The sequence below is a fragment of the Chaetura pelagica genome, unplaced genomic scaffold, assembly GCF_000747805.2.
Source record: "Chaetura pelagica isolate M959 unplaced genomic scaffold, ChaPel_1.0 scaffold39, whole genome shotgun sequence".
Taxonomy (NCBI): Eukaryota; Metazoa; Chordata; class Aves; order Apodiformes; family Apodidae; genus Chaetura; species Chaetura pelagica.
The window spans coordinates 1,165,464-1,178,062 of record NW_009954614.1 but is presented as its reverse complement, the minus strand read 5'-3'; the positions used below and the strand labels follow the sequence as shown (position 1 = coordinate 1,178,062).

The 12,599-nt window shown below is 45.8% G+C and overlaps 1 protein-coding gene across 1 annotated transcript in view; it reads right to left on the bottom strand.

The window, feature by feature from the left end:
• Positions 1 to 6,292, bottom strand: part of LOC104395750 — a 9,597-nt gene extending 3,305 nt beyond the window's left edge. Inside the window, exons 1-3 of the mRNA XM_010005483.1 lie at positions 6,232 to 6,292; positions 5,111 to 5,389; positions 2,768 to 3,016 (exon numbers count right to left, since the gene is read on the bottom strand). Of these exons, the coding sequence (XP_010003785.1) occupies positions 2,768 to 3,016; positions 5,111 to 5,389; positions 6,232 to 6,292 (589 nt within the window). The remainder of the gene's footprint in view (positions 1 to 2,767; positions 3,017 to 5,110; positions 5,390 to 6,231) is intronic.
• Between the last annotated feature and the right edge of the window lie 6,307 nt (positions 6,293 to 12,599).

Below are 12,599 nucleotides of genomic sequence, written 5' to 3'. Positions count from 1 at the left end.
AGAACTCCCTTGGAACAGCCATATAACAACTACACCAGCCTCGATGAAGTCTGATCAGAGCCTTCACTTCCTCAGGCACCAGAGACTCCAGCAGCCAGGGTCAGAGACACCAGTGTCACTGCTGCTTGGGGAAGGATTTCTCTTTATTCCTCTCCCCAACCGAGATCATGCAAAACGCTTAGCAGGAGGTGACAGCTACAGATGGCTGAGCAGAAGGCCACACACAAGTCGGTGGCAATCATTACCCAGTGCAGAGTCCCTTGCTTAGGTTTGCTTTGATGGGTCTGACTTGCTGCCGAGCAGGGAAGCTGGCAGGGGGCACCACAGACTTGCAAAAAGGAGACACGTCCACACTCACTCCACTAAAGCAATTTTTTTTCCCCAGCCCGGAATAGAGCCAGGATGAAAACTCTTCTTCCCATAGGAAAAAACCCCAAACCGTACAGCTCAGCTACAGCTATAATACAAATTCCTCTCGGCTCCTTAGGTAGACCTGTGCCATCCCTTGTTGAATCACTGGCTTCTTTGCACACATCTGCATAACACCACCCTGGGGAAACCAAAAGGCTCATTTGGAGCTTGTTTTTCAGACCCCCAAATACACAAATTGGTGTGTATTCCCAGATGCTGGACAGTGCTGCAAATGTTTCAGGACATACTAGACACTGTCGTAGTCCACATACTCACCAGAACAGTATAAACAACTGTAGACAGGTGCTCCTGTGCATGAAATCACACATACCCCAAGTATTTTCAGAGTCTTTGTCCCAGTCTCTTTTGAAACAGTTACCAAGTTCAAAAAATCCATACTCAAAATCAAACTTTCAGCAAATGAGAAGTCATTTCCTGAATAATTTTATTTCCTTTTTGGTAAAAGCTTCGGGAATATTGTCAAAGGCATAAATAAATGTTGGAAATACTTTTTCCTGAATTTTTTTTTCCTAAAAGTTTGGTATTTGTTAAAAAGGTTTTTTTATTACAAAAGTTTGTGTTAAAAATTGTTAAGAAACAAATAATAAAGCAAGTATTGAATCCAGAAAAGCCTTTTATATATCTTGGCTTGTTAACTTCTGAATCCTCTGCTTTATATCCTGTGTGATCAGAGCCCTCTGGTGTCTGGGGAGTTTACAGTATTTCTACCAAACTGTTTATGTTAACAATTATTCAAAATAAAATCAGCCAACAGGTTGCCCAAATAGATACTTTTACATAGATCTTACACCTCTGGTGGAAAAAATATAATCAGCCCTTTACCTGGAGCAAATAATAATCCACAAAAACTATTCATTGAACTCATTTCTCTCTTCAGTTCCTTTTGGTACAATTCAGAACTATTTTAATTAACTTTTTACAAAATTCGTTACATTAACTGACTAAAAGGTAGAATTGCTGCTACTTTCTTACTCTCAGACCCTTCCAAATGCATCTTCACGCACATATCCACCCTGACAGATGTATCACTAGATTCCCCTGTGGGCTTTTCAAGACAAAATGGGGAACTGATATTGCACCCAGGGGACTGGGCAGCCACCCAGAATAAACAATGGCAAGTGTCAGCACTCGCCTGATTTATCACAGGACTTGACTGAACAGCACATGGATGTTCACATCCTCACTCCCCAGTGCCTCAGCCAACTCGGGTCTGACTGCTCTGAACAACCTCTGACCAGTTTAACTGGGCAAAATTAAGATCTCTGCTCCTCAGTCAGAAATGCCAAACTTGTACAGATTGGCCAGTGGCGCCAACGCCATCAGGCATTAACAATCCACAGTGTTTCTGTTGAATGCCAAGCACACGTGATCAAGGGTTCATGTCAGTAATTTTGCTTTCACACCAACTGCGTGTAAAAGAAAAGACAGTACCTGCTGTGGAGTTGCAGTGTCTTAGACAGTTTCTAAAATGCTAGGTGATATTGCACGGTAAAATACGCCTTGTAGCAAAGGTAATTCAATCAAATACAGCTAAATTAGTAAAAAATCTTATGGTTAAATTATGCCACCCTGATGTAGTTTTGATTACCATCTTTGCTGCCAGAGAAGAGGAAAACCTTCACTACTGAAGATGCAAGTGAAATCACATGCAAGGTTATCTAATCAATATTTATTTATTTTTTTATGTCATTGGGGTTTTTTAAATAAATGTGAGTTTAAAACACAGACCAATAATTTGCACCATGAAGTTCTGGCAGTTTTGATTGGTCCTAGGATGCAGACTTTCTCTCATTAAACAATGGCCTCATTCAAGCAGAATACTCAGCATTCCCAGACAGCCTGCGAATGGATAAAGTCACAGCCTTCTCACAGAGCTACATATCCGAGCAGGGGCATGGAAGACAACGCCCCTGCATTTCTTAAGTAAATTATTTATCTCTTTACCCCACCTCTGGTGGTGTGGGGCTGATGGCAGAGTAGGAAGGAGCTCATGTTTATAACCCAGCACAGAGAATCGGTGCACAGGAGGGTGCAAGGTCTCCATCAGTGGGAAATCAGAAAACAGACAGAAAGAAATCCATCTTTGCTGCAGAGCTGGGCAGAAGGACCCTCTAAACAAATGTCAGTCCTTTCTGGGGTTGTAGGCTGTGTCAGTCCAAGACACACAGGAGGGAGAAGGAAGTCAAAGGGACACTTTCTAAAGAGAGGAAATGTTGAGTCTGGCAGGCAGCTGGCAGAGGACAGAAGAGTTCAGTATTATGCAGACAGCAACAACTCCTTTCCTTTTGGCTGCAAGAGGCCAAAAGGGAGATTCTCTGGAGTTGCCACTACTCACCATAGTTGCAAGACAGCGCAACGGGCCTGGTCCTTGTGACGGTGTTCCCGTGGTAAACTTCACATACAAATTCCCCGGGCACGGTTTTGTCCAGGTGAACCTTCTTCCCACCATCCTTCACACAAGCCTCAGGGACACTCAGTGCGGTGCCGTTCAGCAGCCACCGAAAGCTGGTGCTCTCGTTGCTGGTCACGTTGCAGGACAATTCTCCAGTCCCGTTAGGGAAGCACTGGATGCTGATGGCTGGCTCTGGTCACACCAACCACAAGGCAACAGGAGCAGAGAGGAAAGAGAGAGGTGAGGAGTGGAGTCAGCAGTGAATGTGAGCTGGACAAGGCTTCCCTTACCAGCAGTCATAGAATCACAGAATGGTTTGGCTTGGAAGGGACCTTAAAGATCATCTAGTTCCAACCCCCCTGCATGGGCAGGAACACCACCTGCTAGATCAGGTTGCTCAAGTCTCACTACCACTGCATTTGCTGGTAGCCAGAGAGCACAGAAATACATATCCAGACTCTGCAATGTCTTCCCCCAGCCCTCAGATGCTTGGCAGTGCCCATCCAAGCCTAGCAGTGACACTTGGACCCTGTTTCGGAGATGTCACAACAATCTGGCATCTCTTCATTTTCCTTGTTGAAATTGAAAAAGAAAAAAATAAAAACCCCTGGTCTGAGGGGATGGTGGAAACACCCAAAGCACCTGCTGGCCAGAGGCTTCCTCTGTAATCAGCAGGTATCTGTAGCTTCTGAGGAGACTCAGCCCTCTTCTCCAGCAGAGGTTTGTACTTTTGCTGCCATTCTGCCTCCTCTTCAATTTTGGAGAGAAACTAGTAAAAATCATGCCCACCATAGGTACCAACATCAGACACCTGAAGCTAGGTAGGCTGACCCAGAAGAGGACAATTTAAAACAAAAGAATGAATCATTGATCACTTTACATTTTCCTGAATTTCTCTCTTTCAGCCTACCACAAGGAGTCAACCTAGTTCCCACATTTGCCACTTTGCAAATACAGGCCAGAAAAGTGGTATGGTTTTGGTTTTGTGATGGTGAGAGTCATGTTGAGAACATCTATGTAAACATCCAGGTTAATAAGTTCAGAAATCACTGTCTTCTAATAGAATATCATCTTCAGCTCAAATTCACTGCCTCCAGGAATATCTTTGCTGTGACACTGTTTCTCTAAATCTTGTGTGGCAACAGAACATGAGAAGGAAACAAAAGTTCCCAAACCAATTCCTCTGAAATGGAGTTTAAGCCCAGGATATTTCTGCAGTCTTTGCCTACTTCCAGTGTAAGCCCTTGATCTTTGTGCCAAGGAGTCACATCTTTGACCTACTCTTCACAGTAGTTCCGCCTGTTTGCCCCCAAATGGCATAAGGATTCATTTGTCTTCACTGAGAGACACTTCACTGAGTTTGCTCAGACATTTTAATTACAGTTTCATAGGCTTCAGTTTCTCTTAGAAGCTTGTGTAAGTGAAAGGTCTGCAAAAGGAATGGTGGAGATGAAAACCAGAGGAGTGGTCACTGGCTTTCTTGAGCACTGTTCAGGAGCGGGGCAAACCCATTTAAGCCTTCTCCATATGAACCCAAGTAATAAGCTGGATCCTGTGTGGAAGCAACTTGGTTTCTGTCTTCTCACCCCACAGATGGATGAGCAGGCACAAAGGGAAGCCACAGTTCTAAAGGCATAAGAAGGACAGCAGGGAGACTGACACAGTAAGGTACCTATTGCTCTTCCCTGAACAGACCCAGAAGATGCTCACCTCCAAGCTGCTCACGGGCAGCTAAGAATCAGAAAGTCACATCTGGATTCCTTTAGTACTTTTCCTCAGCTGCATGAAGGAGGGGAAAAACTGAACATGTTTCAACCCAGACCTGCACAGAAGTCCAGTTTAGTTTCCTGAGCTAAGTCAGGTAGGGTTAACATGTTTGTGGATGCATGTCCACAAGCAGCAAAATGCTGTTGGTCAGTGAGACCTTTGGGAGAGTTATAAGGAAATTACTCTGGAATTACACTGACATATCCAACTACATGTTTACATACTGTAGTTCAACAAATACTTAGTGCTGCTGTCTCTTACACCAGGTAAACATAGCACAAAGCTCAGCTGGCTACTCCAAGGAAGGCTCAACAGACAGGAGAGACTCACAACACAGGTGCAAAAATCATGCCTTAGTTTACACTCACATTACTTCTCCCTAAGGTGCTTACAAAGCTGTTCCAGAGGCACCTACAGGTCCTGCAAGCTCAAGCAGTCTCCGAGGAAGAAATTAAAGAAAAATGCTTCCAGTCAGGCTCGCAAATTCAAAAGCTATTTGTTACTTAGAAGGCCACTTACCAAATACTTCCAGTGTAAAAAATCTGGTGGTGTTGTGAAAAACAAACTCATATTTTCCTTCATCCTCTTTCTCCACGCTCCTCAGTACTAGGGAGCCATTCTGCAAATTCAGGCATCTCCTGGCAGATGTGCCACATTCAGCCAACAAAGTATCATTTAAGACAACTGTCAGGCACCTGGCGTCCCGCTTGCTCATTCTGGAGAGGTTCTGCAGGCTTTGAATCCCCACCGAAAAGACTGCTGAGCTGCCGCTGAGCACACCAGTCCAGGTGACAGAGCCTGAAAGGAGAGGCACAGAGCATGGACAGTGATTTTGCTGCATCCACCCCTCCCTTCTCAGCTGCTTCCCAGAAAAGGAAAACGCCCAGGTGAGATGCGAGAGGGACAGACCCACCCTTAGGGACAGGCTGGGGTCACCAGTAATTGAAAATCAGAGGAGTGGGAAGCCTTCTACAAAGGCCAGCTTCCCTCCTGATAACATGGCACTGGTGTGCACACCATGTGCACAGCGAGACAAAAGGCTGAGCAGCCAGTCTTTTGTCTCCCCAAATTTTACTTCATCATCTACTACCCCCCCTCAGAGATGAGAATCTGCAAAAAAAAAGGTCCTCAGGGAACCAATGCCATAGATCTTACACAGAGGGTAGCAAAACCAACAGCTGCCTGAACAGCTGCTTTTGCCCACAGAATAAGGTTGAAGTTTAAACTTGAACAAGTCTCACAGTCTCCTTGCACATTTTTAAACTGCCGTACACAAATCTGTGATGGGTAAATGGCAGGGCAACAGCAGCTTGGGGACAAACCCAAGGTCACACAGAGCGTTAAGAGTAGGACCACTTTGCTCTCCAGCCCCTCCAGCCAGCGTTCTCCGTACAACGACCTTATATTCTCCACTGAAATGCTTTTACAGACCTAATACACTGAGAAAGTGCTATATTGTTGGTTATCATTCATTTACTAATAAAACAATCTGTCTTACTTTGGTCTGACTGCCTCTTTCATGCATTAGCAGTTACACTGTTTGATATCTCCCCAAACCTTACAAGGTCTTGGAGCAAAATTAAGGTGTCTGCTCATCTAGGCAAATCTGTGCCAACTTCAGAAAGAAAAATCCCACTTACCATGAGTAACAGTTATTATCACCAGCAAGCACTGCAGAGTAAAAGGAAAGCTGAAATCCATTTTAAACAGCTCCTTGCATCATATGCTGAGAAGACGATCTGGCTACAGAGCTCAGCGCATATAGCGTTCAGGAAATGATGTCAGAAGCAAGAGTGGAAAAAAAAAAAAAAGAAGAAAGAAATAAAAAAAGAAAAGAAACTCCATAGTGGACAGCTTGAATAATGTTTCAAAAGAGACCTGCAAGGTTTTGGGTGACTGAACTCGGGCTGAACCAACACGAGCCACAATGTGCTCCGCACCTTGGAGCCGGCTGTAAGTGTAAGAATAGGGCTGCGAGGTGAGAAGAGACAAAAAAAAACCCCCTCCTGGTCAGCCCACCCCATATAGGAAGATGCTAATGCCAAGATGGGGTAAAGGAGAAACACCTACTTCTGTAATCCTTTTCCAGTTTATCAAAGTACAGCATCCTCATCCAGGAAAGATAAATCAGTCCAGTCAGGTAAAGCAGTGCACATGCAGACCAGCTGATTTTCTGGAATATAAACATTGACCACTCACAAAGAGTCTCAGATGCAGGAGGTGTGGGAGAAGGCTTCCTCTTTGTACACAAAGACTGTGCTGCCAGCGTGAACTTTGCTGGGCTCTTCTATTGACTGAATGGTACCTTCCATGCAGGAAAGGGCTCTGTACAGCTGCCCCAGGCAACGAATAAAGGTTGTAGGAAGTTAAGTTGTGTTGCTCAACTAGACCGAACAGAGCCCAAAAGCCACCTTGGCTCTGCTTGGAGTGCAGGAACAATAATGAAAAGCCAGTCAGGAAGAACCACTGTGAGGTGGTGGTCTTTAGGGCCACACTGTGCCAGATTCTTTGTTCTCACTCATTGAGGTGGCTTAAAGCTGGCATTTTGCACCGAGTGCCAGGGGGGATGACATGAGCAGTGCAGCAGAAACAGTCTCACTCATTGGAGGAAGTGAACCACCATAGCATTAAAGCCAACATCTGGATGTTTTCAGATGCATTTAGCAGATGTGTTGGGGGAATAACTGTGAGAGCAATTCAGGATGCAGCTGGGAATCTTATGCCTTCGTGCTGCTTCTCTGAAAACAGAATTGACACAGCCTGTTAAGGAAGCTCCACACGGCAGAATTACACTTGGACATGCCTTTCTGAGAAACAGTTAAAGCCCTTGTGTTGTGGTCTGCACTATTTTTCAAACCATCTGGCTCTGCTTGATAATGCCACATTTCAGCCAATGGTTTGGCCCCTCTGACTTCTTAGCAATGACAATTACATCTCATCTCCTGCTCCCAGCATCCAAAATTGACAAGTTCGTTCAAGGCTACCGTAGCACCATCCTGTTTTTATCATACATGCACAGGACAGGCCTAAATTGATCTAAGATGTGACAGAAATAGCCTTCGCTGAGAAAACCAGTGAAGTGAGTCTTCAGACATTCACAGCAGTGCAGAGGAAAGAGGACAGAAAAAGTCTTTACTGTAAGAAACACTTTCATTTCCTTCTGTGCTGCTGAAATGACATGAAGAGAATGTCTCTCAAATACCACTGCAAGACTTGGGCTAACCATCTGCCTTGGATGTGCACATTTGACTTCATTGCACCTTCATGCTTGAAGGGCAAGCTGGTAGAGCTTAATGTTGCAGTGCTGTGGTAGAGACCTGAGACAGAACAGACAGCATGTGCAGGGTGGCTTCAAAGTAGCACCCCAAAATGTTCAGAATCTCAAACAACAGAATGCAAAAGAGGTCTCCATACAGGCAAATCCAGCAAATGTTCACCTTCTTCGGCCAAAAACTGCAGCCTCACAGAGCTCATTTACAGATTTACAGTAAAATCAAAGGAAAATACAATCTTCCTTCTGTAGCTCTGCTGTTACAGAAGTGACTCTGCATGACTGTGACATTGCGGTGTCCTGCATTTAGCCTCTCTCTCTTAGTGATTTCAGGGCAAATGAGTACATTTATGAGTTCAATATTTCTGACTGCGAGAGCCCCATACATCACAGAATATATGAAGACCCATTAGTCTCCTTCTTTCCCTCACATCCTCACTAGTAAGAACAAAGAAAATTAAAAAAAAAAAAAAGAAGAAACAAAAATCAGAGCCAGGATAAAGATGACAGCACATGCACAGTCTGTTTTGTCTTCAATCAGCAGCCTCCTCTTAAAGAGTAATCCCCTCAAATTTAATATATAACTAATTATTTACATGAGATTAGACACTAATTTCTGACATTGTCTAATGAATGCTCACAACACCCTTGGCTGCCCAGAGAATTCACTTCCCCTTTTTATACAAAGTTTTGTATGATTATTGCAGACAAAAAACACCTTGTGAGGCTTAAGAGAAACCACAAGTAGAAAAAGGGAAAGACAGAAAGAAAGAAAAAAAAATTGTAAGAACTTGTAGTTGGAAGGTGAACCAACATCTTGTTTACTTGGTGATCTGCAAACTCACAGGGCCTTTTTGTCCTTTCAGTCAATGACAGCACCATGAAAGGAGGGTGGAGATTCATTCCTAATTTGATATGAGGCACTGATGGAGCACAGGAGATGGAAAAACCTGATTTAGTAAGTAAAGCAGGAAATAATCTGTGAAGTATTATGAAAAAAATTTGTACATACTAATTGTGCACATCTTCCTTTAAATAGGCGGGTAAGCATTAGCAGTACCCTGTGACTACTGTCAGCAACTCACATCAGCGTTAGCTGGGGAAATGCACAGGCCCAGCTTCACACGGAGGGAGACAGCAGAGCTAAGTGCCAGAAACTCAACGTGTGGAAACAGAAAATAACCCCGTGGCTCCAGTGATGCACAGAGCTGGCTCTGCAGGCTGCTGAGGGCTCCCTGTCCCAGCACTAACCCCAGGCCAGAAAATGCTGCTGGTTGTGAGCAGCTGGCTCGTCCGTCCATCCGTCCATCCATCTATCCATCCATCTGCCTGCAGTGGAGTGGTATGGCCATGGCTACACCACAGGCTGCCAGGGCAGCTGCAGCCTGGACTGAGCAGCACAGGGAGGGGGGAGAGGCTGGCAGCCACGTTAGCTTACCTGCCCAACCCACACCTCCAGCTACTGATGCATGAGGCTTATTTTGTTAAACACACTTTGAGTCTTTCTTAGGAGACCTTAACTGTGCAGCCACAAAGCAAGAATGGGGCCCAAGCCTGAGGGATGCTTCTGTGTGGGGGCAGCAGGACCCCAAAGACTGAGGAAGATCCAGAGACTGACAAAGATTCATATTCATAAGACAAATAATTCTTTGTTAAATCAAAGTAGCCAAAGACCTATGCTTGAACTCTGTATTCTTCCTTGACAAAAGAAACAGCAACAGCAAGCAAAAAATAGCAAAGATTAACACAGAAAGGTGTTTGCTTACATGGTGATAAAGAGACTCTCATGGACTTTGCCTCTCTAACGGCAAAGCTGTGAAATTGCAGGTAATGTACAACTTACTTAGAAATTGGACACACATAACCAGGGTACTCCTGTAGATCCTGTTCAGAGAAGTCACTTCTGGACAAAACAGGCTGTACTGGCATAACAGAGAGTGACCAGAACCTCTGGTCATAGATGGAGGCCCTCTTGTGTCAGGGACTCTACAGCCCCACACAGATCTGTAAAACGGAAATAAACCTGCAGACTCCCAGATTCCAAGATACAACAACCAGGAACAAGGATATGCATGGGACTTCCCCAGCAGCTCCAAAGCACAGGCCTACCAAATACCCTACGCTCTGCACAGGGACCTGCTCCACTCTGCCTCAGCACCCATACTCCACACATCTGTGATACAGCACAGCAGCACTCCTGCTCAGGACTCAGCACACCACAGAGAGCCCATCAGTTCGATCCACAACGTCCAGCCAGCTGCAGCTGGTTTGCATGGTCCTGAAGGGGCAGAGAAACCAAGAGGCTGTGTGGCAGCTGTGGATAGACATAATTTCACCAAGGGCAGCCCGTTCTCAGAGCTGACCCACACCCAAGCACAGGTGCCACTCACACAGAATCACAGAATCTTTAAGGTTGGAAGGAACCTTAAAGATGATCAAGTTCCAACCCCCCTGCCATGAGCAGGGAACCACTAGACCAGGTTGCACATGAGGTTGGCACTGGCCCACCTCTCCAGCCTGTCAAGGTTCCTCTGGATGGCCTCCCTTCCCTCTAGGGTGTCACCCACACCACACAGCTTGGTATCTATCATCAGCAAACCTGCTGAGGATGCGCTCAATCCCACTGTCCATATCTCCAACAAAGATGTTAAACAGCACTGGTTTCACCATCAAGGGATGCACACACTGTCTCCCAGCATGTTTTACAGCTGAGAGGCTCTTTCCCACCACACGGACCAGAGCAGAGAGGTCTCATGTGTCAAGCCTTAGAACAGCAGACAGGCCAGACAGAGCTGGCTGATGTCTCTCCTCACTTCCTGAAATCACTCATTAGCCAGTTTCCACAGAAAGCTGCACCTGGGGAATTTTTCCCGACCAGCTCTCACCTGGATGCTGAACAAGGCAAATCAGGAGGGAGAGAAGGAAACTACTTTGGTTCTCATTCTTCCTATTTCTCCCTCAGAAACCTACAGGTGATCCCCCTCTCAGGTCAATCCCACCAACTTTGACAGGGCTGGTCCTCTGCCCTGAGAGTACTCCCAGCCCTGCGTGGCACCCCACAGCCCCCAGCCAGCTGCACAACGTGAAACTTAACCAGAGGCCCCTGTGAGGGGAAGAAGAGAGTGAAGCAGACACATTGCCACACTGCTTCTCCAGCTTCCAGCACAAAGAGACTGTAAAAGAGACGGTTTTGAGTCCAATTAAAAGTTTGTTTCAGCCATTAGCCTGTCTCCAAACACAGCTGATGTCAGAGCCTCAAGTAAAGATGTGATCTGTGACAGGGGCACTTAAAGTAACCCACAAATTAGGAAAAGCACATTGCAGAAACATGCTGAGATCTGGAACTACTAAAGAAATGCTCGGGGCCTAATTACAGACAAGGCACACATGGTTTCTCCAGCTTTCAGTACCTCCAGGAAAGGAACAGTCTAACACATGCAAGATTCAGGGCCAGGATTTCTAGAGCTCCCAGGATGCCCTCATGGGGACTGTCAGATCTCTGGTGCCAGGGCCCCATGGGAACACTCTTTCTTCTTCAGAGCATTCATGGATATTTTCAGCTTTCTCTTGCTAAGGAATGAAAGGAACATCCAAGATCCTGCAAACATGGATAAGGACTTTTTTTTTGTGTTGGGGGGAGCTTAACAACAAGGCTAAAAAGGAAAACTTGTATGGATACTCTGTCTGAGCCACAAAGAGGAACCTCCCAGCAGTAGGTCTGCCAAGATTCTCTGTGGGACACACTCCACTAGCCCTTGCTTCACACTTCCTGCCACAGCTTTCACTTTTGCTATGGGATACTGATGTTATCTGGGGCCCAGAGAAACAGATGCTGCTGCTCTGCCTAAAACATACCAATTGAGTAACAGTGCATGGCAGAGAGGATCCTGAAGGAACAGAGAAGATAATACTCTACATAGTATCCAGAAGCAAATAGAGGATCTAGTTGGCAGAGGTCCTCTGCTCAAAGTAACCCAAGGAGAAACACTGACCTTAGCACTCGGATTTCATGCACACAATCCCCACCCGTCTCATGCTCTGAGCGAGGATGTCCTTTCCTGCCCTGTAATGCACAGCAGAGCAGCCCTGTGCCTTCAGAATATGGAAATAACAAGCTGGAGACAGATCTTCTTCATCTCCCATTTCTGACAAGTAAATATCCATGTGCTTCTCACAGACCCCACAAGTCATACACAAGCTCTTCCCTCCCAGCTCTCTCTCAGCTGCTGAATGAGACTGATAAAGAGTTAGAGACAGCCTGGGGTGAATGTCATGCATTCATCTCCAACTCCACTACTGCTGAGCAGCTACAGGGGCAGCAGGGGGCCCTCAGGCAGGTCCACTGAAAAGCAGACACATGAAAGAGGCAATGTACCAGCACTGCTTCTCAGGGTGCTGTAGCACAGCGAGTGCTGAGCTCTGGATGTCTCAACATTTCTGTGACATACTCTCACCATTTCCACACACCCTGCTCGGGACACAGGCTCAGGCTGTGCCTGGTGAAGGCATCAACTGCTGTAGGTCCCAGCATCATCTACCACCTGCCATCTCACCTTGGCACTTACCTCTCGCCTCACTGCCAGGTGAGATGAACAAGAACATATGGCTCCCAGTTTTCCAGGCCAAGCACACCATTCTCCGACATAGTACTCCTAGTCTGGCCTATAGTGACAGAATAAGGAGCCCATATATGGAATAACTGCTGGAAACTACAGGATTTATATTTAGCACCACTGC